At 44.9% G+C, this 26,734-nt stretch overlaps 2 protein-coding genes across 8 annotated transcripts in view; both read left to right on the top strand.

Moving 5' to 3' along the window:
• The window catches only part of WIPF2 (WAS/WASL interacting protein family member 2), a 43,441-nt gene extending 40,585 nt beyond the window's left edge, over positions 1-2,856 (top strand). For 4 of the 5 annotated variants that reach the window (XM_032871563.1, XM_032871564.1, XM_032871560.1 and 1 more), the window contains 2 exons: positions 1,145-1,246; positions 1,493-1,609. In XM_032871563.1, the coding sequence (XP_032727454.1) occupies positions 1,145-1,246; positions 1,493-1,533 (143 nt within the window). In that variant the 3' untranslated portion in view covers positions 1,534-1,609. Of the gene's footprint in view, positions 1-1,144; positions 1,247-1,492 lie in introns of all 5 variants that reach the window. The other variant, XM_032871565.1, reaches the window with a different exon arrangement.
• CDC6 (cell division cycle 6) lies at positions 1,622-21,683 on the top strand. Of its 3 annotated transcripts, none has more exons than XM_032871546.1 (12): positions 1,622-1,713; positions 10,262-10,446; positions 12,037-12,318; positions 12,443-12,642; positions 13,085-13,260; positions 13,664-13,770; positions 14,213-14,352; positions 15,985-16,085; positions 17,332-17,396; positions 19,590-19,792; positions 20,416-20,556; positions 20,861-21,683. In XM_032871546.1, exons 2-12 carry the CDS (start codon positions 10,275-10,277, stop codon positions 20,948-20,950), a joined length of 1,677 nt encoding a protein of 558 aa, XP_032727437.1. In that variant the 5' UTR covers positions 1,622-1,713; positions 10,262-10,274; the 3' UTR covers positions 20,951-21,683. The 3 variants fall into 3 exon arrangements, with proteins under 3 accessions (XP_032727437.1, XP_032727438.1, XP_032727436.1); XM_032871547.1 differs by lacking the exon at positions 1,622-1,713 and adding an exon at positions 7,079-7,377; XM_032871545.1 differs by lacking the exon at positions 1,622-1,713 and adding an exon at positions 9,012-9,380.
• Positions 21,684-26,734: the final 5,051 nt, after the last annotated feature.

Raw genomic sequence — 26,734 nt, forward strand, 5'->3', positions numbered from 1 at the left:
TATGATTGCTTTAGAAGAGATGGAAGTAAAATCGGTAGGTGTTGTGCTAATAGCCCCAAAGCTACTCTCTTGCTCCCCAAGGATCATTTGTGGTTAGCTTTTGGGTCAGAGACTAGCCTTTTCAGGATTATTCAGACAGGAATGATGTATCTTCCTAGGAAGGAGAGGGCCTTTCTGGACCTTTAAAAAAATAACAACAAAAACCCGTGGTACACAACATTAATAATATAGAGCCACGATCTAGCAGTGCTCCTTTGAGGAAGTTACTTCACTTCTCTGGGCCTCACTTCCCTCGGTTGGTGAGATCAGGAGTGTATCAGATTTAACTTTTTCAAGGTCATAAATGAGTCTCCAGCCTCACCTTAGAGATTCTGATTCATTGATCTTAAGATGGAGCCCCAAGCAAAGGTTGTCCATAGGGTTTCCTCAGATCCTCTGTTAAGGAAAAGATCTGTACAGTGTCCTTCAAACCTGACACTCTAGATTCTTGAATCATTGCCTCTTCTCCGCCCCCAGTCTCGTTCTGTTCCTAACTGGTTGACCAGGGTTTTTGGAATGTGTTTGAGCCACACCAATTGAAAAATCTGAGCCACCTTCTAGAGGGGCCATGGAAAGAGGGAGCGGAGGCCATGAGATGGCTGTCCCAGCTCTGTGGTAGAGCTAAATGAGGGTAACCTGGGCCCTAGGGGAATTATCTGGTCAGATCTCTCACTAAGCTGGTGACAGAAATTCCCATTTTAAGTTAATGTCTACCAATCTGTGGATTCAGTTCAGTTGGTTTCCCATGGTGACAGCCTCTAACATGTCTTTTAACTGAAACAGAACTGTATTTCCTTCTCTTCCCGTGCAAACAGCTGGGCTCCTTTCCTGTTAAGTGCCTGATTTTTGGTGGAAAGATTTAAAGAACTAATTCAAAGACTCATTCCTTAATGTAAAGAGCCTCTGAGCATATCCTCTGTGCATGCAAAGTGCATAGAAAGATGCTGTTGCTGGCCCCAGGAACCTCAGTTTAGTGGGCCAGGCAGGCCCTTGTGGTCCATCAGAATTCGAGGGAGATCAGCAAGGGGTGGAGGTCAGAAGTGGTACAAAATATGTGGGAGCACAAGAAAGGAGGAATTGACTTAATATTCTGTTCCTTTCCCAGATGATTTTGAGTCAAAGTATTCTTTCCATCCAGTAGAAGACTTTCCTGCTCCAGAAGAATATAAACACTTTCAGAGAATATATCCCAGCAAAACAAACCGAGGTGAGAAGAGTAGTCAATGAAAGTTTTTCCATAATTCTATAGGAAGTAGAATTGGTCATTTTTTCTTAGATTTAAATTTGCTTCTCCTCATTTGCATTTTCTTAAGAAAACAAGGGAACAACAGAACCAGTCCCTAAATTTTAAAGGTTAGCTTAAAGAACCTGTCCCTCATGTCAGCAATGTTCAGGTTATTCAGGGTTTGGTGGTTGACCTTATGTATGTGGTTTTTATTTTTATATTTTTCAGCTGCCCGTGGAGCCCCACCTCTGCCGCCCATTCTCAGGTGAAGCCTGGCTTGGTCCTGTTCCTCAGGAAAAGGATGGACCCTCTCCTCTGCTCAGATGGTCCCTTCCATTCCCCTGAAACCTGCATGAGAGCTCCTGACGTGTTTCTCCAGTGCAACCCATCTCTAGACACCAAGCGTCCTCCCCACTCACCTCCATCTATGCATCTCGTCTCTAGACTTGGTGATTGGACTCTTAAGACAGTAGGGTCTCAAACCCTGCATCCATCCCTCCTCTTGCAAGCCCTGCTAGCCAGATGAGGAAAACGCTTCCATGTCTCCTGCCTTCCTCTTGGGGAAAGGTGCCTTGTTATGATGAATGAACTCATTGTTGGGGCAGGGTGGAGTATTGTACTCCTACTTTCTCCTACCCACTGTGGGGGAAGCGTGACGGTTGTATTATATTTCCTCATTTAGGAGGCTGGCGTGGCCAGGACTTCTGGGGGGTGGGCATTTTTAGTGAAACAGGAAAGGAATTTGCAGAGAAGTGATCTGTTTTAAAGGTCAAGTTTGAAGAAAAGGCAAAGAAATGGGTCTGCTTTCTGTTTAGGGGTATTTTGGTTTTGCTCTCACCCCACCCCATGCCACCACCCCAGGGAGAAGTTGGATATTATAAACACTAAATACTAACCAGTTGAACTAAACATCTAATAAAAAGAGAGGGTGAAATAAACTGGGGATCCTTTTAGAGCTAGTCAGTTTCTCTGCAGCAAAGGGGCCAGGAGCCATTTGTGTCCTCTGGGACTCCCTGCCCATTTGCCTGTTTCCTCAGGGTGCTGAGGCTGAGGGCTGTTATTCCTCTCAGCACTGCCCATCCCCTCAAGAGACAAGTCACTTTGATTCATTACAGATTCACAAACTCCAAAAACCTGCAGTGGGAGATGGAAAGATAGAGTGTTGGCCTTGACACCAATTAAGTCTTTTCTGACTGGCCCTGGAGGCCTGCTCAGAGACTTTAGCCCCTGATGGGTGCCCCAGGATGACAAGGGAAGGTGAAGCACCTCGTGGAAGGGTCAACTCTGTGGGTTATGAAGGACTTTAAGGCCCACTTGTTCCAAAGTTCACAGCCCATCTGACTTAGCAGGTACTTCTGTTCCTTTCTCCACTACTCTTGCCTCTGCAAGACTGCAGGGGTTAATATAGCAGAATAGAGAAGGGTGAGGAAGGTTATGGGGACAGCCAGATTCCTCTGTGCCAGGAAGCACAGACTTTGGTGAAGTGTGCCTCAGTCCAGTTGATCTTCCTTGGCAGCCAGCAATATGTTTTTTCGTCTTCCGGGTCCTAGTTCAAGGATGCAGGGGAAATAGAGGGTCCCAGTCTAGGAAGAAACTGATGGGATGTCAGTTTCATCCTAGACTGTCAGTGGGATGGGACTTCACCATTCTCTCACAGCAGGATGGAGCTCCTGGGCTCTGCATATGGATGGTTTGGTTTGCTACAACTCTTGCCGAGTGCAGAGATTGCTCAAAGCTTGGAGTGAGAGCAGGGGAGGAGCCAAGGCTATTCCTTGAAGTGGATGGGGAAAGCCAAATAACAATTTTCACCAGGTACATCACAGGCTTAAATTGCCTTTGGGACCTCTCCAGTCTGTTGGATCACAGACTAAGGATCTGTGCATGGTGCCCAGAGAAACCCAAGTCTTCCCGTGCAGGTGGGAGAGCTCTCAGCTTGGGTTCTTTATTCAGGGTCTGCTATCCTTTGCCATTCCCTGGACTACATTGACTCTTGGGACAAACCATGATGAGGTCTGTCCCCAAACCTTTTCTAATCATTCTCTTTATCGTTTTTATTTTCAAATCTGTTAGCAGTTATCTCTCAGCAGTATCCCCAGCATTCTGAAGCCAGTAGTGCTGAGACAGGGCACGAGTGGAGGGAAAAAGAATACAAGAGTTAACCCTGCAGCAGAGTTCCAGGGGAGATGCTGACCAGTTAGTGAACTTGGACTGTGAAGTCCTCCCATTTGTTTTTGAAATGGGAGTTGATGCCTTTTGTATAATATTATCAAAGTATATCCTTTTCTTTTCCCCCTTTACTCAAACATAGAGCATCAAAATAAGTATCACAAGTAAAAGCCAAACCCCAGCTTTTCATTGGGGCTGATATCTTCCTCCTCTGTGACCTGCTGCCTCTCTTACTCCCCAGCATTTGGACTGTGTCACATAGGTATTGATAGTATTCTCATTTTCTTGGCCTCATGAAAAAATGCCTGGGCCTAGATCTAATCAGAGGGATTTTCTTCTTGAGAGCATGTTGATGGCACAGTACCTATTAAATGTCTTTGCCTTATTGTCCCTCTGTTAATAACAGATTTATTATCATGTATATTTACTATTGAAGAATGGGAATGTGATCCTCATAGTTATTGATCTATTTTGTATGTTGTAAAAAGCTTGTACTATAGATTTAAGGTGGGCTGGCTGCAAGAGCACTAAAACTTCTCACCTTTTAGCCTGCTCTTCTTACCTGCTTGTGGGAGTACTGTCTCTTCAGTGGGAGATGGGGTGGTCTCATGTTGAGACTCTTGCCCAGTCCCCTAAACCCCCTTAATTCCCTCCCAGAAGGAAGAGACATTGCCCAACTAAGCATCAGGAAGCTGTGTTATAAGCCTCTGTGTGGGTTTGGTTTTGTTTTTCTCTAGTGGGAAAAACTTAATTGTTTCTTTCCACCCTTTCTGGGAAGCAGAGCAGTGGCTTCCAGGTTTTTAAACGAGCTATATGCCCCTCTTCCCCCCTCTTCTTTGGTCACCAAAAATCATTTTGATATTCCAGGTGTGGTTTTTCTGGTTTTGGGGATTTCCTCCAGCTGCAAAGCCCCATCATCCTCACGGCCTGGGCTCCCAGAGTGAGGGTGCTTAGGGCTACCCCACCTGATGGATGTGAGACTACTTGTCTCCAGAAATGCATCCCAGCCCTCCCAACTGGCCAAGGCAAGGAGACTAGCCACTGGCCATTGCACTGGGGGCATCCCCTTACCCCACAGCTTCCCAACTTGAAATCCAGATTTACCTCCAGGGAGAGGTGAGAAAAAATTGTAAATAGACTTGCTACAGAGCAACTCAGGGTTGGGGTGTGTTTTAATTCTCCTGATCACTTGAAATAATCTGTAGGCTGAGTGCTTATGGGAGTGGGGGAAAAATGTGACTCCAGGGTCCTTTCCTTCTGCAGTGCTCTGGGGGTGGAGTATAGGGCACCTGAGGCCCTTTGATGGCACTACACTGAGCTGTCTGTCCTTCTGGAAACCCAATCTACAGTCAACTGCAAATCCAATTCTTCACATTCCAGTTGTAGCCTTTCTTTCCCTACTGAATCTCAGTCCCTGGCAATGTGGTCAAGGTGGCTTTCTGTAAGCCGCCCTGATTTAGGGAATGGAAGGCATTACAACTCTGCCTTCAAGACTCATCTCTTAAAAGCAAAATGAAACAAAACTACAGCCACCTTCCAAACACATAAAAAAATTTGAGGGATTAATTGTTAAGCTGAAGGAAGGATTTGGTTCCATTCAACTCCACGGTCATTGTGCCTTTACTTGGGTTAGATTTCTGTGCTTTCTTCCTCTCTCTCTTTGAAGCAATTAAAATCTTCCTTGATAACTATTTCCTTCTTTCTACTCTTGTTTCTAACACCTTAGTGGGTTTCCTCTCTAATTGTCTTAAATCTCATTCCACTGGTGGCAGAGGGGCCAAGCCTTCTTTTCTCATGTCTAACCTTTGTCCTTTCCCACGGGACCAGCATGGAAGTCCTAGTCAACACTGAATAAAAGACTAGAGTGATGTGTGCAGTGTGTGTGTGTGTGTGTGTGTGTCCATCTTTGCATGTGGATCAGTTTATTTTCTTTAAAAAAAATAATTTATTGTATGATTTATTTTGGAGATATATTCCAATTGCAGTGCTCCCTCCTAATAAGCAGTAATTCCTCCACCCCCCACCCCTCTATAATGTATAATCTGGTCTCAGGTTGGATTCTTTGGTACACTTCTTTCTTCTGGAAGCCGTGCAGTTTAATTAAACCTTGCTTAAAAACAAAAACAAACACCTGAAAACTGTGTACTCTTGTCTGGAACACTGCCTCCAATGGTGGCATAGGGAGCGGAGAACATTTGTTGCTTCTGGTGAGTGTGGTGGTTTGACTCTAGAACCTCTAAGAAGGTAGCTACACTGACTTGGGCAGAAGCATCTGCAGCTTCCCAGGGGTCTTCCCTCCTCCCTTCCTGCTGTATTTTGAATATCACAGTTCTCGTTACCCATGCTCACCTGGGTGACTCTGGTAGTTCTGGTCATCATTTACGTTTGCCATCTTACCTTCCTGATGCCCATGATTTCAGGGGACCCAGGAGGCACTCTGGCCTTGTGTCCTCTCCTTACATCTCTTAGGATTCTTTCTACCTGTGTTGCATGGCAGATTGTCCCACTGAGGTGTGGAAGAAAAGGGTGGGGACAGCAGATGGACTGTATGTGTCTATTGTTATCGTGGGTGTTGGCTTTTTTTCTTCCCTGCTTTTTACGTTGCAATCTTGGCTGGCTTTCTTGAACTTTGACTTGGGGTGTGAAAAATGAACCAGACATTCTCTGCTTACTGTGGTCAGCTGACATAATCACCACTAAGACTTAATGAGCTCACCTTGTGCTTTCATCGCTAGGAAAGATTTTGAAATTATTTCCCATACTGATTCATAATGAGTGTGTGTATGAATCACTTTCACATAATTTAGATATAAAAACTTAGGGAGGGGGGAAAGGCCTCCTTTCATTTTCATCCATACTTCCCAGATTGGCTGAATCCCTGATTATTTGACCCATCATTGTTATTAATATGATTAATAAACTACCTATTTATTGATTTAATTGTTCCTCCTGTGACTTTAGCCCTCAAGTGGAGCTTGCCTGAATGACCCTCAATTTCCTAAACCTGTAAGATTTCTCTGTCCTGTTGGGGTGATACTGCTAGTCTCTGCGTGTGTGTGTGCATGCATTTGTGCACACATACACAAAAGGATATTGGACAGGCCCTTCCATTGTGATTTGATTCCTTCCCTCATGATACTGTGTATCAGTTAGCAGGTGATAAGGACACTAGTCTCATTATTACTGAGACACAGCTGCTTACTGTGAATGTTCCCGTTTTAAGTATTTCCTGGCCCAGCACAGGCACAAACTGACTTGCTACAAGGATGGGGCCTGTCTCTGACTTACAGTTACTCTGCAGACAGAGGTAAGCGAACTAAAATGTCAACCTCAGGATCCTAACCACCCCAGAAGATAACTACAGAGAAACGCTTCACATCTGACATCATTGAAGCCCAGTCTGTATCGCTTTTACACGTCATCAAATTCATTTTCCACTCCTAGGTTTAGGGGTGTGAGATTTAAAAGACTATATGCTATCCAGCCACAAAGTGTTCATGGAAAAGGTGGAAATTCATTTGGCAGGGTTGTCCTCTCCATTTCTGCAGCAAGCATTTATTGCCCAATTCACTCTGTGCCCCAGGCATCTGTTATATGAAGATGAATAGGACTGGTCTTTGCCTCCAAGGAGCTGAGAGTCTAGTAGAACACTCCAGGACAGCCACCAAGAGAAACCTATGTAGGTTATTAAAAGGCTTAATGGCACTTAGCCAGGGAAGGTGGATGGGGTGTGGCATTCCAGACAGAGGAAACAGCAAGGACAGAGGCCAAGAAGCAAGATAGTCCCCTGGCATGTGCAGCATGTTCCTGTAGTATCAGAAAGGGAGAGCATCGTGTAGGTAACCTGGTAGAGACCCCTTCAATCCAGACCTTCTGTGATTCTCTGCCTGCTTCCACAGTGGTCATCTAATCCTGTAGGCTTACCTTGGACCGGTGCTTTTCTTCTGGTGAGTGTTTTCATAGGCTCCAGGATGAATACTAAGTACTCATTGCTTCCTGGGCTCCCTCTAGCCCACTGTAACCAAGGGAGGTTTTCACCACTATCCCTTAAAGCTGGCTGGACACATGTTACCACTTCAAGTTATTAAGGATGGTTTTTAGGTGCCCAGGTTATCAAAATACATGAACAGTAAAGATTGCTTCCTGGGTTCTTGTTGCTCTATTAAGAGCTCAGAAATGCCATCTGGTCTAAAAACCTCCATTCTCTGGGAACATTCTTCCCATTCATGACTGTGAATGCTGATCTCTATTGTAGATTTAAGCTCCTAGAGAACCTTCCCAAAATGTGCTCCCTTAATATCTCTTCCTATTTATTTATTTATTTATTTATTTTTAAAGCTTTACTTATTTAAGTGATCTCTATACCCAATATGATGCTCAAACACACAACCCCAAGATCAAGAGTCGAATGCTCTTCTGACCGAGCGAGCCAGGAGCCCCTATCTCTTCCTATTTAGAAGTGTACAGAAGGCTTCCTATTTAGGACCTGTGTCTGTCTAATACTTCCACCTATGTTTAAGTGGTCAAGTGTTTGAGCTGCTGTCAGACTTCCCGTGTTGAAATGCCAGCTCTTCCACTTGCTGGTTGTGTGACCTTGGGCAAATTTAGTCAACCCCTCTATTTCAGTTTCCTCATTTGCAAAATGATAAAACCAACTTAATTCGGTGCTTGTGAGAATGAGATGGAATAAGTAGAATACTTGAGCTCTGTGCCTGGCATGCACTTGAACACTCAGTATTTGCTCTTAGCTCTTGTATGAACTGGCTACAATTAACTGGTGATTGTAATAGCATTGTTTTCCTGTTTCTCAGCTTCATTGTTCTATTTCATTTGAAACTGAAGGATGAAAGATAAATGCTTGCCATCTCCTAGATTTGGGTTTTGGCCTTCGAGGGAACCTGAGGCTTAGCTAGGTTATTAGCTTTGGAGGCTGGCCTGTAAATTACCGCTCTAATTTATATTTTTCATTAAAAGCTCAGCTTGCCTCTTCTTCTATAGCAGTCTTCCCTGGCCCTGAAACCCTAGTGTTTAGCCATAAAACAAGGTTTTAAAATTAAAAGGCCATAATTCTCTCAACTCCCCACAATGTGTGGATTAATGGAATTAATGATAAGGTGCACAGAATATTATTTTTATTTTTAACAAAAGCAAAGACCTGCCCCTATTTCTTAGGTTTGAAACACAAATCAGGGAACTACTGTGATCAAGGGTAGTGTATTTCTTTATGTGTAGAACTTGACAAAAAAACATTGGGTGTTAGGAAATCTGGGTCCTAGGCTCCTCACCGCCAGGAAGTTGCTGTGACCTCTAGCCCTCTTCACGCTGGCTTTGTGTTTTGCAGGGTTGAACATTAGGTAAATAAGTGCCTAATATTCTGCCTGGCACCCAGAACCGCCTCCCAAATGATAGGTGTTATATGGTAGCTCACTTAATATGTATCCCATTAGGGTAATACAAATGGATACGTTCGGCTGGGAGAAGAGGCAACCACACCTCTGCACCTTCAATGGAAAGAAGGTGGGGAAACAGAGTCGCGTGCAGCTGAGACTACATCTCCCGCTGCCCTTTGCGGCGATCCTCGTTTGCTTTACCCAGAATCGCTCCCACTGCAACCTTGCGTCTTTCCGTGGGGCCCCGGATGTAGACTCCCTCTTACTCGGTGGGCGTGGTTTCACGAAGGCTCGGAGACCTGGGGCTCTCTTATTGGTTGTGGTCCTTCCGACTGGATTGGACGCGGAGGAGGGGGCGGTGGCCAAGGCGCGCGGTGCTGTAGCGACAGCCAATCAGAAGCCAGGACGGCCTTTGGCGGGAGGCGGTAAAGCTGAGGCTTTGCAGATTTGGCGCGAGCGCGGTTTGGCTTTACTGCTGCTGGTGTGTAGTTTATTCGGGAGCTTGACTGAAGAATCCCTGAAGCCGTGTGCGGGAGACGTGAGGAAGAGCAGGCACTGAGGTGACTCTGCCTTGTGGGGTGGAGAGCAGATGATTGCTCAGGGAGGCTTAGGGTCTGGAAGGCAGCGGAGTTGGGAGAGGGGCGATGTCTAGGGCCGCAGCCTCCCTTGAGGTTCGAGGTGAAGTGAGGGAAGAGCCCAGATCGCCGGAGGTCTGAGGTCGGGGTAAGGGAAAGGAATAGGCTGGCAGTCGTGCATGGAATAAAGGGGCTGAATGTTATAGGAGGGAGATGTTCCTGGGTGGGGTTGAGAGGGTGTGGGGTGGGGACCGAGTGCCAGGCGGAGGGAAGACTGTAAATGTGGCCGGGTGCTGGGCTAAGCTGGTGATAAAGACACACCCCGTGCCTGGAGTGAGGGAATTAGAAGTACTGTAGAAATCTGTTAAGATAAACTTATTAAACTTATTGCATCACTCAAGTGGTTAAGAACTTGAGCTCTGGAGCCAGAAAACCTGGTTTGCTATGACTTCGGGTCTCTGTGCCTCTTGAGTTTTCTCATTAGTAAAGTAAGGATAGTAAGAGTGCCAACTTCTAGGGTCGTCTTAAAACTTAAATTAGTGCCTAAGGGACGCAGGCCTGAATCTTTTGGTAGAGTGTGCCACTCATGATCTTGGGGTCGTGAGTTCGAGCCCCACGTTGGGTGCAGAGACTCCTTAAAAAAAAAAAAGAATAAAAGAAAATGCTTATAACAACAGCCTTCCACATAGTAGGTAGACAAGTGTTTGTTATTATTGCTCAGATTTGGCTGTGAAGCAGAACTGAATGCTAAAATATGATTATAATTTACTCATGAAATGTTGATCATTGGTATAAATTCCATGTTAGCTATTTTTCTGTCCCTCTTAGATATTGACTGGCTGTCCTGTTCTCTTTTTTGTACCCAGCCGTGTTGCCATCATGCCTCAAACCCGATCCCAGTCACAGGCTACAATCAGTTTTCCAAAAAAGAAGGTGTCTCGGACATTGGACAAAGCTAAAATCTCTGGAGACACCAAACTAGAATTGACCAATCTCCAGACCACACGCCGTTCTGTAAAAATTCTGCCTCTAAGCCCCAGAAAACGTCTCGGTAAGATATCCATTGTATATAAGAACAACTTTTTGACTTGTAGATATTGATCTCTTTCCTCAAAAATAAGATGCCTCGTCCTTTGAAGCAGCTTCCTAAGTTCATTTAAGACCACTTTGTTCACTTTGGTTATTTTCAGAATGATTGCTGTGTTCATTTACTGAACTTCAGAGTTAAGCGACTTGTTGAGATTACCTTCTGAACTGCTTTACAGTTCTGGTGTTCAGTTCCTTAATTTTGAACTTAGTTTTCAGTATTGTGACTTTGCAGTTAGCTTTCTAGTATTTTGAAGCGTTCACCTCATTAGTGGTGAAATTAAGAGAAGCAGGTGATATTCTTGTTTTAGAACACTGGTTGGTAGGGGCGCCTGGGTGGCTCAGTGGGTTAAGCCTCTGCCTTCAGCTCAGGTCATGATCTCAGGGTCCTGGGATTGAGCCCCGCATTGGGCTCTCTGCTCAGCAGGGAGCCTGCTTCACCCTCTCTTGCGGCCTGCCTCTCTGCCTACTTACGATCTTTCTGTCTGTCAAGTAAATAAATAAAATCTTAAAAAAAAAAAAAGAAGAAGAACACTGGTTGGTAATCCTTTTTTGCTTTAGATCATTTGTTTTTGTTTTTAAAGATTTTATTTATTTTTACGAGAGAGAGAAAGAATAAGCATAAGCAGGGGTGAGGGGCAGAGGGAGAAGCAGACTGTCCCCTGAGCAGGGAGCTCAGTGGGGACTCAATCCCAGGACCTGGGATCATGACCTGAGCTAAAGGCAGATGCTTAACCATCTGAGCCACCCAGGTGCCCAGATCATTTGTTTTTAATGAAGGGTGATGTGGCAGTATCCAGAGACATTTTTGATTGTCACAACTGAGAGAGTGCTAGTGGCATAATGGATAAAGGCCAGGTATCCTGCTAAACATTTTACAATGCACAGGACAGCCCTCAATAAGAATTATTTGGTCCAAGATTGAGAAAAACACCCTTAGAACAATCTTAGAATTTTCATCTCACTAAAAACCCCTTTGCTGGGGCGCCTGGGTGGCTCAGTTGGGTTAAAGCCTCTGCCTTCAGCTCAGGTCATGATCTCAGGGTCCTGGGATTGAGCCCTGTGTAGGGCTCTCTGCTCAGTGGGGAGCCTGCTTCCCTCTCACTCTCTGCCTGCCTCTCTGCCTACTTGTGATCTCTGTCTGTCAAATAAATAAATAAAATCTTTTAAAAAATAAAAAAAAAAATTTTAAATTAAAAAAAAAAACAACCCTTTGCTTTCTCCCAAATAGTTGTAAGATTTAGTGGTGCCATCTGGTGGCCAATGTTTGCTTCTTGAGGAGAGGCGGTCTGTTCTGGTGGTTTTTAAAAGTCTTCCCTCTGCTCAGGTCATGATCCCAGGCTCCTAGTACTGAGCCCCACATGGAGCTCCCTGCTCAGCTGGGAGCCTGCTTCTCCCTCTCCTTCTCCCCTCTGTGTTCTTTCTTTCAAATAAATAAATAAAAGAAGGAAGAGAGGAAGAAACTTGCCTCTTTCTGGGAAAAGCAGAGATCTTTGCAAGTCCTTTTACTGTCCTCTACTATGAATGACCATGTTTTGATTTTAATGTATTTCAGGTGATGACAATCTGTGCAACACTCCCCATTTACCACCCTGTTCTCCACCAAAGCAAGGCAAGAAAGAGAATGGCCCCCCTTGCTCACGTTCACCTAAGGGGCGCAGATTGGTATTTGACAATCAGCTGACAATGAAGTCTCCTAGCAAAAAAGAACAAACTAGAGCTCACCAAAACAAAATCTGTTCGTCAGACAGAAAAGGTCAAGAGATCACAACAAATTCTGAGCAGAGATGTCCACTGGAGAAAGAATCTGCATGTGTGAGACTGTTCAAGCAAGAAGGTTTGTTCTTATATGGCAACCGTTAATGCAGCCTTGAAAACAAGGCTGGTGACTCCAGATGAAACCCAGTGGATCTTCTCGGTCACCTCTGTTGTATCTAATTGTCCTTTCACATCTGACACAGGCACTTGCTACCAGCAAGCAAAGCTGGTCCTGAATACAGCTGTCCCGGATCGGCTGCCTGCCAGAGAAAAGGAGATGAATGTCATCAGGAATTTCCTGAGGGAGCACATCTGTGGGAAAAAAGCTGGAAGTCTTTATCTTTCTGGTGCTCCTGGAACTGGAAAAACTGCCTGCTTAAGCCGAATTCTGCAAGACCTTAAGGTACACCGAGAGTCCGAAATATGCTGCTCTTGCTAAAATGACACTTGGTTATGAAGGGTTAAGAAAGTGGATGTGCTTAGGGGATTGAAGTCTCCCCTCAAATAAGATGTTTTTAGTTTCTTTGTCTAAATCTTTCCAAATGAAATTAGAGCTTATTCTCTTATATGCTATTAACTCCTCAAAGACACTTCAGATTCCATCAAACCTTTATCTGGGGGCACCTGGGTGGCTCAGTGGGTTAAAGCCTCTGCCTTCAGCTCAGGTCATGACCCCAGGGTCCTTGGGCTCTCTGCTTGACGAGGAGCCTGCTTCCTCCTCTCTCTCTGCCTGCCTCTCTGCCTACTTGTGATCTCTCTCTGTCAAATAAATAAATAAAATCTTTAAAAACAAAACAAAACCTTTATTTGAAGGCAAAATATCTCTCATGTTTGCATTTTTCTAGAAGGAACTGAAAGGCTTTAAAACTATCATGCTGAATTGCATGTCCTTGAGGAGTGCCCAGGCTGTATTCCCAGCTATTGCTCAGGAGATTTGTCAGGAAGAAGTATCCAGGCCAGCTGGGAAGGACATGATGAAGAAACTAGAATACCATATGACTGCAGAGAAGGGCCCCATGATGTAAGTAGTGCTCCGCTGCATGTTATTCTGTGAAAATCTGCAAGGTCTGCTGCTCACAAACTCACATTCTAGTCTCTTGAATGTATCCGTTTGTATGAGTAAAGAACATTTCCTGTATTGGCTGTACAGATAGTTACATATGCTTAAAGGGAAAGAAGAGAAGAAAAATACACATTCTGATTTTAAGTGGGAAAAAGTGTTCTTAGGCTAATCGCTTGAAAAATCTGTATATTACTTTTGTGTCATGGTGGGGTATCATTGTAATAGTGACTGCAGAGAGGACAGATGATGACCTTCAAACTGGTGTCAGCTGTAGGAATGTGACCTGGAGTCAGCCCAGATCTAACAGATGGGAGAGTTAAGGAGGTGAACATAGAAACTAATTGTTTCTCTTTATACTTAGTGTGTTGGTGCTGGACGAGGTGGATCAGCTGGACAGCAAAGGGCAGGATGTATTGTACACACTGTTCGAATGGCCATGGCTAAGCAATTCTCGATTGGTGCTCATTGGTTAGTGCTCCGCTGCTAATGTCGATGGGTCTAAAGAATTCTTTTTTTTATCGCTTCATCTTACTTATCACCTATTTTATCTTAAGCCAACTTTCTGCTTTCTTATCAAAATGAAAAAAATTATAAAATAATAGTAGCTTTAAACTAAAATCAACTTTGTTAAGTCTGAATAGAATTGAGATAATACTTCATTTCAGAGACAGTTGATTTTTAGAGTGTCTGGTCCTGCTTATCAGTGAACAATTCTAAACCTAAGTTGGAAAGAACATTCTTGAATGACTACGTACATCTTACCTAATAAGTGTGGGGGTGGGGTGGCGAGTGGGAAGCAACAGTTGGAATGTGGGATTATAACTGGAAATTGTATTTAGCTTTCAAAGAGTTTAATTTTCCTTTGGGATGATTTGACCATGATGGTTGATAGTATTTACCTTCTCCTCAGGTATCGCTAACACCCTAGATCTCACGGACAGAATTCTGCCAAGGCTTCAAGCTAGAGAAAAATGTAAACCTCGGCTGTTGAACTTCCCACCTTATACCAAAAACCAGATAGCCACTATCTTGCAGGATCGGTTTGATCTGGTAAGTGCCACCCATTGTACCACATTATGTGTCCCTTGGATCACCTCTGGTGGGGAAACCTAACAGTCTTTCTAAAATATTTTTGTTTAGAGGGGCGCCTGGGTGGCTCAGTCAGTCAGTTGAGCATCCGACTCTTGATCTCAGCTCAGATCTCAGTCTTAGGGTTGTGAGTTCATGCCCCACGTTGGGCTCCACACTGGACATAGAGCCTACTAAAAAAAAAAATTTTTTTTTTTTTTTTGCTTTGATTGCTTCTCTCAGCAGGGAGTTCTTGTGGGCCAACGTGAGAACATTTTTATATGATTTTCCATCCAAGGCTCCATTTATTGGATGCCTCAGGGTTGGAGTAAAAATAAGAGAAGAGGGGCACCTGGGTGGGTCAGTCACTGACCCACTTGAAATTGAAATTGAGTACACCACTCAATTTCAGCTCGGGTGTTGATCTCAAGAGTTGTGAGTTCAAGCCCCACGATGGGTTCCACAATGAACAGGGAGCCTCCTTTTAAAAGGGGAAGGGTGGCGCCTGGGTGACTCTGTCATTTAAGCCTCTGACTCTTGATTGCAGCTCAGGTCACCATCTTAGGTCCGTGAGATCCAGCCTCCTACGGAGCTCTGTGTTAGGCTCTGCACTCAGCCAGGAGTCGGCTTGTCCCTCTCCCTCTGCTCCTCTCTGCCCGCCCTCTTTGACAACTAGGTGCTCTCAAATAAATAAATAAATCTTTTTTTGTTTGTTTTTTCCTTTTTTTAAAGAGAGGAATCACTCAATAATTTTTTCTTTTTTTTTTTTTTTTTAAATTTTTTTTAGTAATCTCATACCCAATGTGGGGTGCAAACTCACAACTGCAAGATCAAGAGTCACAGGGTCGGGGCGCCTGGGTGGCTCAGTGGGTTAAAACGTCTGCCTTAGGCTCAGGTCATGTTCCCAGGGTCCTGGGATCAAGCCCCGCATCGGGCTCTCTCTGCTCAGCAGGGAGCCTGCTTCCCTTCCTCTCTCTCTTTGCCTGCCTCTCTGCCTACTTGTGATCAGTCTGTCAAATAAATAAATAAATCTTTAAAAAGAAAAGAAAAATCTTCTTACTGCGCCAGCCAGGTGCCCCTCAATACTTTTATAATGGCCTGTAACAATAGGACCTGTGAAAAAGCTTTCTTTTGAAAATGACCAAATGGGGGCGCCTGGGTGGCTCAGTGGGTTAAAGCCGCTGCCTTCAGCTTGGGTCATGATCCCAGGGTCCTGGGCTCAAGCCCGCATCGGGCTCTCTGCTTAGCAGGGAGCCTGCTTCCTCCTCTCTCTCTCTCCCTCTCTCTCTCTCTCTGCCTACTTGTGATCTGTCTATCAAATAAATAAATAAAATCTTAAAAAAAAAAAAAAAAGGAAAATGACCAAATAGATTTTAGTTTAGTTTTGCTAATATCTGGTTGCTTTTTTCTCCATTCATGAGCCTCTACCACATGCCTACAAAATGTTTAAATGTGTGAAATTTCCATTTATTTATGAGCAGAAAAGTCATCTCTTAGACCCTAAAGGGTGGCCAGTAAAGTTTAGACTTAATGTGAAAATATTTATGTCTGGGACCTGAATTACAGAAAGGAATCTTATAGTTCATGCTGTCATCTCCTATGTCTTGTTCAAAGGTGTCTGGAGTTCAGGTTCTGGACAATGCTGCAATTCAGTTCTGTGCCCGAAAAGTCTCTGCTCTTTCAGGAGATGTTCGAAAGGCGCTAGATGTTTGCAGGTGAGTTATGGCACTGTTGGCTGCTGTTATTAAAAAAAAGAAATGCTGTTAATTGTCTTGTGTAACTCAAGTGAATGTGGCTTAAGAGGCTGCATTCTGCCACTTTTTACACTCAGAAAGGAGGACTTGTTTCTCAGTGGGGAGCTCTGCATTTCCACCGTGTTAATGTCTGAAACATTATCAGTCCATTACCTACAGAGGGAGAAACAAATGAGATGTTGCTGGCACTCCCTGTGGTGATTATAGATTGGTTAATTACATTTGTATTAAAAAAGACTCCAGTTTACTTTTCCATTAGCTGATCTCAAGCAGGTTTATTTATGGACCTGAACCATCTTTGCCTTTAGATTTTTTTTCCTTCCTTTGCTTTTGTGAGCACCCCTTCCTCTGGCTGGTGGTCCCCCACACTTGTACTCCAGACCTCTCTCTCCCCCTTCCCATCCTCTGCCCCTCCTGCTGGGGAAAGCCTCTGTGCTGACTGATGAAATCTCTTCCTTCCCAGTAGGGACACTGGGTCCATTAAAATGATACTTGCCGTGCTGGCCCGCTGGTCCAACCTCCCCCTACTGCCATGCAAAAGATCCAGGTCTGGCTTATGGCTTCCTGTGGGCAAAGTGCTTTGGAGACAGCAGTGGGAGAGGAAGCTCTTCCTATTTGCTAGATGGCATGATCCTGGATTTGAAAGTTTCCCCTAGTCAGCAAACTACTTGAGTAAAGACTGCAGCTATGAGCAATGGTCATGTAGGCTGGTGTGGTGTAGCCTACACATATCATATGTATATAGAACTGAGGACTCCCCTTTTAGGTCCAGTGTGTATGGGTGGTACTGGCTCTCTCTGTAGGCAGTCACCCACCCACATAGCCTCTCTGCTGTCCATGACATTTTTTCCTCCTTCAAAATGTTATTATTGGCTTAATGTATGATGACCTACTTGGCATCTATAAGAGGAAACCATATAGTGCTGAAAGTTTCTCAGATTCCCTGGTTTGTTTCAAGGCAAAGGTGTTCAAAGGTGTCTGGAGTTCAGGTTCTGGACAATGCTGCAATTCAGTTCTGTGCCCGAAAAGTCTCTGCTCTTTCTCTTGAATTGTTTCAAGGCAACCAAGTCCCCTTTAGCTGAGACATAACCCAGTTTTGTTTGGGGGCTTTAAAATGATAAAACATGTGTCTTTTTTTAGCTTGGTGGTTTGGTGTGGTGTTTGGTTTGGCCCAGCATAAATTAATTTTAGAAATACTTTTTTATAGGAGAGCTATTGAAATTGTAGAGTCGGATGTCAAAAGCCAGACTATCCTCAAACCACTGTCTGAGTGTAAGTAGTTTATCACTTTCCCGTCTTCCTTTATAATTGGAAGCTTAACTTTTCTGAGAAAAGAGGTAGAAAGACGAAATGAATGTAGTTAAATCCATACTTACCCTTTTCTGTATGTCTGTGTTTTTTGTCGGTTTCATCTACTTTATTTCTGTCTGGCCTCTCTGTCCTAGAGTCCATGCAGGCTGGAAACAAGTTCCCCAGGGTGTTACATAAAAGGCTGGATCATAGTAAGTTTTCTTTCTAAGCTCTCGAAATGAAAATTGTGGACAGTAAGGCTTGTTCAGCTTCTCTCTGGGTTCTTCTGTTGAGTTCACTTTAGGTCTTGAAATAGGTGAGAGGAAAGTAAATAAGAGTCAGACAGTGAAAGAATCCGGTTCAACTTGGGATATGTCAAGCCTTTAGCCAAGTCTAGGAGGGTGGAGGTACGAAGATGATGTTGCTACAGTAGGCTGTTAAAAAATGACAAAATGATTTTCCTTTCTGTTAGCCTTGTTCTCTTAGTCATGGCAGAGGTAAAATGGCCATGAACTACATATCTTTTCAGTATTTAATATCCAGTGTTAATCTTTAGAAACAGGACAGTCTGATTTGATTGTTTCTTTCCTCTTTCACTCCTGCACTGGTTCAAGAGTTATCAAAATTGTTTCTAGGACTACAGTTCCACAGAAAACATTTTCTCTCTTCCTTTCTTTCTACCTTCCTTTCTTTTCTTTCTTATCAATTTGTTGAAAGAAAATTAATAAAAATATTTCAGAAGCAGCCAAACTGACTGCTTAGGCTGACGGTAGGTAATATATACCAGTGCATAGATGAGATACTGGTTTCTCTTTAACTTTTCAGATTATTCCCGTTTCTCCTACCAGTGACATTTAGGCTTGTCAGTGTTCCTGTGAGCGCAGCTGGCACACACGTAGCTAAAGGAGGTTGTAAGTTTCTGGCATAAATTATTAGACTAACCTAATTCCTATCTTTTGACCTCTGGTATGTGTTATTAGATTTGGATGGTTCTAGAAAGCTATACGGAGTCTGACTTCAATTAAATACAAGAAGGCACTTTTTTTTTTTTTAAGAGAATGGGAGAGAGGGAGTCCACCAGTGGGGAGGGGCAGAGGAAGAGAGAGAGAATCTTAAGCAGGCTCCACACTTCAGGGCTTGATCTCACAACCCTAGCCCAAATGAAGAGTTGACGCTTAACTGACCGAGCCACCCAGGCGCCCCAGGATGGCACTTTCTAATAAATAGCACTAACTGGGTTTCTTTGACCCATAGGCGGGTTCCCTAGCTTTGAAGCTATTCAAACAAAAGCTGAATAGATGATCACTAGTTGGGATTGTTTTGGGTAGGGAGCAAGAAGAGACCTCTAAATTCCTTTCAGCTTTAAGATCAGTGATCAATGATCTCTAGTTTTCCCACTACCATTAGTTCTTTGCAGCATCCTGGTTATGGTAATGAAATAGAAGCAGATTGCTTTGGGGCAACTGCTCAAGGTCTGAGGAAGTCATTGAGGCAAAAGTTGTTACAGAGCAAATCCCTCCTCTGTCTTGCAATTCATGCATCTCTAAACAATGAGGCCATAGTCCTAGGCATCTCGCTGGCAGTTCCCCAACCTCCGGCCTCTGAGATGGTGCTATCTGCTAAGATATCCAGTGACATTTTCTCAAGTGTTGCTCTGTTGTGGATGTCTTAGGCAAGTGAACCAAACCTCAAAGGTCATTTGGAGAAGCTATCTAGAGGACTTATGTAGGATTCACTTTTCTGTCCACGTTTAGTCACTCATTTCACTTTTTTCCCTTTCTTGATGACCAGGCACACTCATCTTTGCTTCAAGGTTCTGTACTTTTCATCTTCAAGATACTAAGAATTTCCAAGGCAGAATACAGTAGTCCTCTGTCTAGTCCTCCTTCTTTCATGAGGTGGATTTTGCCTCTCTGACATTAAATTGCATTCTACAGGACGAAATAGCCTACCATTCTGCACAGAAAAAGGATAACCCTATTTTCCAAGTCATCATCTTTCTGAAGATAGATAGCACTGTCTCCCATCCTTTGGCTTCTAGTTACAGAGTTGGAACCTCTGCTTTGACACCACATGACTGCACTTGAATCGCCTTCAACTAAAACTTAGCATCATCTGTCTCGATGTACACAATACTTAAAAAATCTAGTGAAGCCTGATTTATTTACTTTTTAGGCAAATCACCCTCTGAGTCACTGGTTCCCAAGCGGGTTGGTCTTATTCACATATCCCAAGTCATCTCAGAAGTTGATGGTAACAGAATGACTTTGAGCAAAGAAGGAACACAAGATTCCTTCCCTCTTCAGCAGAAGATCTTGGTCTGCTCTTTGCTGCTCTTGACCCGGCAGCTGAAAATCAAAGAGGTCACTCTGGGGAAGGTGAGTTGAGAATCCCAGCAGATGGAACTGGGGTGGAGACGAGAATGCTTTGCGGAGCAGATATTGTCCGAAGGGCCTATTATTATGCTCCAGCTGATAGGAATTAAAAGTGGGTTTTTAACAGTAAGAATAAATGCCGGTCCCATATAAAAGGCAACTGATTTTATTTCCCTTGGGTTGTGGTTGAGAATTTCCCATTCATCTCCTCCCTTTCATTTCTACCTCTCCCTGTGAAATACATAAAGCTCCTCTCCTGCCTTAGGTTTTGGCAATATCTACAGAATGCCTTCAATGGTTTTATTGAGAAGAGGGAAAATTGTTGTATTCAGATAACTTTTACAAATGCAAATTCACATTTTTAAGAGTCTACAAGGTTGGGGCACCTGGGTAGCTCAGCAGGTTAAAGCCTCTGCCTTCACCCCCCTGCCCCTTGAGCCCCGCATCAGGTTGTCTGCTCAGCAGGGAGCCTACTTCCCCCTCTCTCTCTGCCTGCCTCTCTGCCTACTTGTGATCTCTGTCTGTCAAATAAATAAATAAAATCTTAAAAAAAAAAAAAAGAGTCTACAAGGTTACAAGAGATAGAAGTTTTAAACAACTTTTGTATTCTCCCTTGTTTCTCCCAGTTATATGAAGCCTATAGTCACGTCTGTCGTAAACAGCAGGTGGCAGCTGTGGACCAGTCAGAGTGTTTGTCACTTTCAGGGCTCTTGGAGGCCAGGGGCATTTTAGGATTAAAGAAGAACAAGGAAACCCGCTTCACGAAGGTACAACTAACTGCCTCTTTGATAATGCTTTTTTAATTGTCCTGTTTTGGAGAGCTTATCTGTTTTTGTTAAAGATTTAAACATGACCACAGTTAGGTCAACAATTTGTTTTTTGTTAGATAGAGTTCAAGATCTGTGAGGATGGGACTGGTATGAAGGAGGTATTTTCTGCAGGCCATTGAAAAAGCAGTGTTTAACTTGCTTGCCTCTTGGGACGAAAGTTCAACATGATAGAAGTTTACATAATACAAACTTGGTTTTTGTGAGATCTCCACCGTGAAAAGTCTTTTTCTCTTCTTTCCAGGTGTCTTTGAAGATTGAGGAGCAGGAAGTAGAGCATGCTCTAAAAGACAAAGCTTTAATTGGAAATATCTTAGCTACTGGATTGCCTTAAATTCTTTTCTTTTATACTAATATGCTACCCAGAAGTATCCCACTGGCGTTTAGAGAGCTCTGGAATCTTCATTTTAGTACTTTATCCATTCAGGCCTGAAAACTAATATGACCTTTTTTTTTTCTTCTTTTCTTCATTTTATTTTCTCTTAAATAATCTCTACACCCAGCATGGGGCTCGAACAAAAGTTGCATGCTTTTCTGACTGAGCTAGCCAGGCGCCCCGAAATATGACCTTTTTTAATGGGAAACTGATAAATTTTTATCTGTAGGTTGATGAATATTATTAACACAGAGTAATAATTTTGGGTCTTATTTTTATGCATTAAAAATCCACCAAGTAGACTCTTTTTAATTATATTCACTATGTCCACATCTTGTGTGTCTCTAACCAGTATGCTCGTATTACAGCATATAGGATTTATATGGTGGACTATGCCTGTATTTACCTCTTAGTTTCTTCACACATTGGTGTGTTTTATAGAACTTTGGGGCTAGAGTAAGAAGAATGAAAAAGGACGTTCCAGGGAAATAAGCAAGTCTACATGGAGATCTGGAGGACACTTTCATCAAAGAATTTCTTTCTTTTTGGAGTATACTGTGTTCACGTTGCACATACTTCCACATTGAGACATTTTAAAGACTCACTGAGTTTCTTGGGCACTCCCAAAGGTTGTGGGGGTGGTAAAGGGAATGTAACTGTACAGTCTGTGAATATATTTATTTCCAAGTTGCATTCTTTGTCTTTGTAAGCATGCACATTTCAAGAGAGCTCAAACTTTCAGCAAACAATGTGAAAATTTCCCCCAGACTGTCCCATAGTCTTAGCTGCCCTCAGATGAAGCCACTTGTTTCCAGATGCCTTCATTTGGGGTTGGATTTTTCATCTAAACCTCAGATTTTTCCAGTCTTATTAGATAAATTAATCCATATGGCTACTCAAGTCCCCTTTTCTGGGTTTGGTTTCCAGTGGCATTCAATGGTAATTTGTGGCGGGGACACCAGAGGGCACCATTATAACACTGACAGCCTTGAATATGCAGGCAGTGGGGTTGGGGTAGTTTTGAGGGAAGTGGAAGAAAACTTAACTCTGATCCTTTGGGGAGATGGCTGTACTTTTAGGACTCAAGCAGATGCTTGGAGTGCAAACCATGTGTGATAGGAAATGTCCGAGAGCCAGTGGCCAAGTCTGTGCCGCTCCCTGAGCTCTGGCCTCTCTGACATGTCGAGTTTAGGAACTTGATATTGTACAAATGATCTTTTGGCCACTGTTTCATTCATGCTACCCACTGTATCCTTGCAATGTGATCTGGACCGCAGCAGATGGTATGGGATAGAAGGACACACAGAGAGAGCCCTCTGAAACGGACACCACCCTCCAGTGGGTGTGGCAGAGCGGAGTCTGCAGCCTAGTCCGAGGTCTGAGTCTGAATGTTCTCGCCCTGTCACCTTGACTAAGAGCACTCACTCCCCCTGAGGGTCACTTTTGAGTGGAAAACAGTCCATACCTAGAAGCCCAAGAGTGTCTGGGGCTACAAGGGTTAACAAGCATAATTGCAAAGATTGTCCGAAGGCTGATGGAAAGCAGAGACTGAATGGGATTGAGAACAGATGCGGGGCTTGATTTAAATTACATTTTATTGGATGCTGCAGCCTTAAGAGACGTGACTGCTTTACAGTTTGTTTCCACACTGTGGGCAGCTGCTGTCTGTTCTGTGTCCACAGTAGGATCCTGCCCAGAAAGGAGCGGCCTCCCCACCTCGTTGTGTTTGAGGCTTGGCGCCTTCCTCTTAACTGTAGGGCTTGAGTCAGGAACATGGCTTGACTCGCAGTGGGGCTGCTATATATCCTCCATGGCTCAGAGCCAAGATCGCATTTACAGATTCAAAAGGGCCAAATTTCTTTCCCCTCTACCTCTTTTCTCTCCCTTTCCCCTGGTATTTGGAAATAGGGTTTTCTCTCTACTGGGTTGTTGGTTTCCTTTCCTTCAGTTCTCCCCCCACTGTCAATTTCTAGGTCATTGCTGCTCTTAAGACTTCAGCAATTGGAACAGGGTTGGTTCTGTCAATGATGCGTGAAGCTGACTTAGAGTCCCTGCTTGGCTTCCGCTGCCCTTGTGGGAGCAAAAGCTGATGTATGTTTGTCAGTGAAGTCTTAAGTGTAATGCAGACAGCCGGGGAGCAGACAGAAGAGGAAGAAAAGTCCTTTTCTTGCTGGTTTTTCTCACTGAAGCTGAGAGCTATGGGAAGGTAGTGGGATTTTTAGAGGGCTGGGCTGGGCTTGTGGTTACTAGTTTCTGCCAGGATTGTAGCTGGTTTTCACACAGAGTAGAGGCAAAGATGCTGACCCACATTCTTCCTCTTGAAGGTGGTGGGATATATGTCTATATCCTGATTTATTTTTCTTCAAAGAAGCATAGAGTTTTAGCTGGTATTGCCATGGAAAGAACATAGACACAATAAAATTTTGGTGTGAGTTTCAACCCCAGAGCTGCTACTGACATTTCTGGCTCAGTGAAGACTTGCCTGTGGCTAGTTAACTAACTGGCAAGAGTGTGTGAGGTCCAGGCTTCCCAGAGATCAAAAATGTTGGCAGAGATCTATTTGCTACCCGCCCCACGCCCCACGCCCCCCCCAATCCATTGCTCCCTGCCTTTATTAAGTGCCCTTTTAAGATCTACCAATGAGACCTGGAAGGGAAGATGGAGCTACATCTTGGGGATTTTCAAAAATATCTATTGAGAGGTGTTGCCTTGACTACCGACGGAGACCAAAAGAAAGAGCCAAGTTTGAGATGTTACTTACATTTGTGTCTGTCCCCAGCACTTAGGACAGTGTCCGGGACCTGGGAGGTATTCAGTAAACAATGTTGAACGAACGGACAAATGAGCCGTGGAAGGCACTCCCTTTCCCTCCATCTCCAGGTTGGTTCTATTGAGGAGGTACACGTTGCTGGTGTCTCTGCACGGAGGTGGAGCGGGGCGCCTGTAAAGGAAGGACGCTGCATCCTACAAGATGTGTCTTGACACATTGTGGAGCATTTATTGGCCTCACAGATGCGTACCCATCGTTCCTTCTGATGTCTTGGCATTTTGCTTGAGGCAACTTCCATGTTGCTTCCAGGAAGCCTTGGGTTTGGGGAGAGAGTCCTAGTCCTACCTACAGGCTCAGAAGATGGGGGCCTGTCTGGAGGTTCCTAGTGTTCCTGGGAATGGGCCAGAAGCTGTGTCTCTACTTGGCAAGGGATCGGAAAGGAATACGCCTTTGGTGTCCCACCTTTCAACTCGAGGAAAGTTGTGATCTCGGGTTCCTCCTGAAAGTGCAAGGTGCCCTCTGATACATTCTCTTGGAAAGCTGCAAACAGTGCAGGTCTCCCTCTTCTCAGAAGTGCGATCTGTAGGGGGAGAAGGTGTGCCCTCTGGCCTCCCTTGATTTTCAACCCCAGCCCCAAGGCACTGGCAGTAGAAGCTAATTGGGTGCAAGAGGCCTGGGTAGAGGCTGTCTGAAGACTGGCTAAAGGAGAGAGCCAGCTCCTTTTTTAAAAAGCTCTAATTGAGTTCTGAATCAGCCTCCCTCTCTTTGATCCCTCCTCTGTTTCCCACACTGCCTGAAAGAGCCAGATCAGCACTTTATAACAAGGGTGCGCCTGCTCCCCACACGGCCCCCCTCTCCCGACGCTCTCCGCTGCCGCCATCCACTGCTTGTCTCCTTCAGTTAAGATAATGAAGATGCTGAGAGATAAAATGTGTATTTAATAAGGGTGGGGGTAGGGAGGCGGAAAGGGGCAGCCAGGGCCTTCCCTAGTTTGGGGCCTAGCCAAGACTCAAGCTGAAAGCAAAGCTGGAGTAAGACTTGGCCCCAGGGTGTGGGGGTTTCTGGGCCTCAATCCAGCTGACTTCACTGCCTGCTGTTTGCCCTAAATTCCCCCACCTCCACCCTCTCACCCCCACACTCCTTTCTTTCCTCTCTCCTTGCTCCCAGTGGGGAAAGGGAATCTTGCTTCTACTTTATTTTCAGCTGGTAACTTGGCCTTTGGTTCAGTGCTCCCCCCCCCACCGCCAGTCAGCTGCAAGGTCGGGCTAGGGCAGCCCCCTCTAGCCTAGGCCTGTAGAAGCCATGGGTTCGCCGTGGGGGGTGAAAAAAAGCTAGAATTAATGAAGACCAGCTGCTAGCCTGGGTTCTGCCTGCAGTTAGCTGGAGGCTGGCCCTTGGTGGTGGTTGGAGATACGGGGGTGCGTGACCTCCATCCCTGGGCACCAGGATATCCTGTGGCAGCTGAAGCTTGTGCTACTCTGTGAGCTCGATTTTATCCTCAGTTTGAAGAGAGTAGTCTGTTTCCCTGTTGCCCTACTCCTCCCCTCTCCAAATAACACTGGAGTTATTTGGCCCTTATTGGGCTTTATAACTGTAGTGGCGGCCCAGCTGAGATCTGAGGATCTCCAAGTTCTTTTGTAAACACTCATTAACTGCCTGGGAAGAACCAAGAGCCCTGGTTAACAGCTGGGAGGGAACTGAGGCACGTTGGGGAGAAAGGCTTGACCTGACCTCACCCCATGGACTCCACCCTGGGGCCTCCATCCTTCTTGTCTATAGCTCCTTTCCTCAGTTCTCCCTGAAAGATGGAGAAAGAGGTAGATGCAACGCAGCTGCCCTCTCCCCTTCTAGGAAGAGGCCATGCTTTCTCCCTGGCCTTGGGAATCAGTCCCTGATTTCCCCTGGCCCTTCACCCCATGACACTTTCCCTGCTCTGCTGCTGCTGGAGATCTGTGCAACTCTCCTTGCAAAATATTCTCACTCCAGCTCTCTGCAGGCCTCCCATCCACCTTTCTCTGGCCCACCAGACGCAAACCCCAGTGCCTCCTTTGGAGCCGCGAGAAGCTCGCCTATCCTAAACTGGGTCTGTAGCCTTGAAGTTGATCTAATTGTGCTAAGAGGCCCCTCCACCCCCTAACCCCCTAGATTTACCCCAAATGGTACCTGGGAAAATATTCTCTTTCTTTACCGTATTCACTCTGGTAAAGTTTCAGGATCCTATTCAGGTCTGGGTAGTGGCACTAGGGCCCTAGTTGACCCCTAGGTTCTGAATCATTCTTCCACTGACAATTGCTCTTTCTCGTGATGGGTGTAACTCAAAGTCCCCCAGCTCTACCTGTTCACACTCTCACCTGTATGTGCATGTCTGCCCACTTCGGCACACTCCCAGGTCCACCACCCCCGGCCAGGGTATGAAACTCGACCAGTCTCAACTGCTATCCATGTTCGCCACCCTGTTATTTGCTGGGGGGTGGGGGGAATCCCCCTCCTCCTCCTCCCCTGGGTGGCCTCCTAGGTATTTAGGAATAGTGGGAGGGAGATCCAGAGACCATGCTATGTCTATGAGGGGGTGGGTAGGAGTGAGCACCTGTCCAAGATGAATGCCTCTATCCCCAAATTCTCAATGGCTAGGTGGCTCAGCAGGAGTGCTAAGGAAATCTCAACCCCCATCTTCAGCACCAAAGCCCAAATCATCCGCTGGGGATGGGCAGAAAGAACTGCCTTTTTTCTCCTGTCAAATATTATCCTATCCCTGGCTAAAGTCATTCCCTGTGCTGTGTATTTGAGACTGAGGACTGTTCCGGTCCCCAGCCCGTGACTCAGATCGCCGGCTTTCTCCCAGTGAGTTCCTTCTGCCCCATCAGTCAGCTCTGCACCCGCTGACCCAGTCAGGGCTGGTGGAAGAGGGCGGGGAGAGCCTACTGTTTGTTGAGTGGGCTTTAGGACCCAACGGGAACCCGTGCTTCTTGCAG

This window comes from Lontra canadensis, unplaced genomic scaffold, assembly GCF_010015895.1.
Source record: "Lontra canadensis isolate GAN:19392208 unplaced genomic scaffold, GSC_riverotter_1.0 scaffold43, whole genome shotgun sequence".
NCBI lineage: Eukaryota > Metazoa > Chordata > Mammalia > Carnivora > Mustelidae > Lontra > Lontra canadensis.

Excerpts from the sequence above, each read along its gene's own strand:
- CDC6 (XM_032871546.1), top strand. The coding sequence starts at position 10,275 with ATGCCTCAAACCCGATCCCAGTCACAGGCTACAATCAGTTTTCCAAAA. Across the intron at positions 13,771-14,212 it reads TTCTCGATTGGTGCTCATTG|GTATCGCTAACACCCTAGAT; the intron begins GTTAGTGCTCCG and ends CCTTCTCCTCAG. Across the intron at positions 16,086-17,331 it reads AAGGCGCTAGATGTTTGCAG|GAGAGCTATTGAAATTGTAG; the intron begins GTGAGTTATGGC and ends ACTTTTTTATAG.